The sequence below is a fragment of the Pseudogymnoascus destructans genome, assembly GCF_001641265.1.
Source record: "Pseudogymnoascus destructans isolate 20631-21 unplaced genomic scaffold scaffold_11, whole genome shotgun sequence".
Classification (NCBI taxonomy): Eukaryota; Fungi; Ascomycota; class Leotiomycetes; order Thelebolales; family Thelebolaceae; genus Pseudogymnoascus; species Pseudogymnoascus destructans.
Genome location: NW_020167530.1, coordinates 238,900 through 239,295, shown reverse-complemented (window position 1 = coordinate 239,295; position 396 = coordinate 238,900). Strand labels below are relative to the sequence as shown.

The 396-nt window shown below is 44.4% G+C and overlaps 1 protein-coding gene across 1 annotated transcript; it reads right to left on the bottom strand.

The window, feature by feature from the left end:
* Positions 1 to 396, bottom strand: VC83_04913 (uncharacterized protein; the record flags this gene model as incomplete). Its single annotated transcript, XM_024468539.1, has 1 exon — positions 1 to 396. The coding sequence occupies one exon, from the start codon at positions 394 to 396 to the stop codon at positions 1 to 3; it is 396 nt and encodes a 131-aa protein (XP_024323956.1).

Here is a 396-nt window from a genome sequence, read left to right as displayed (position 1 = left end):
CTAAGGAGCGATGACGTGTAATGAATCATAGATGGTTGTAGCAATCGTTGAGTAGTATTGCTCTTGTTGTTGGTGTGATAAGCCAAAATATGTATAGTGACTTGTAGGTTTGAGGAGGAGATTTCCAAGTTTGCTCTTGAGTTTGATAGCAAACTGAGTGCAACGAATGTCAGTATGACACTGTTCCACTTCTTTGTTGAAGTGTTTGGCGTTAAACGCCATCCATAGCTCTGTCTGGATGATGAAACTCTTGAGCTTCTTGCGATCCCCATGAAAGGTGTCTGGGAATGCAATCTTCAACTTGTCCGAAGGGTGAGCCTGTGGGGCTTCGATGGTAGGTTCAGTAGCAACCTTCCCCTTCGATCCAACGATTGATCCAGTATTGTCTCCAGCCAT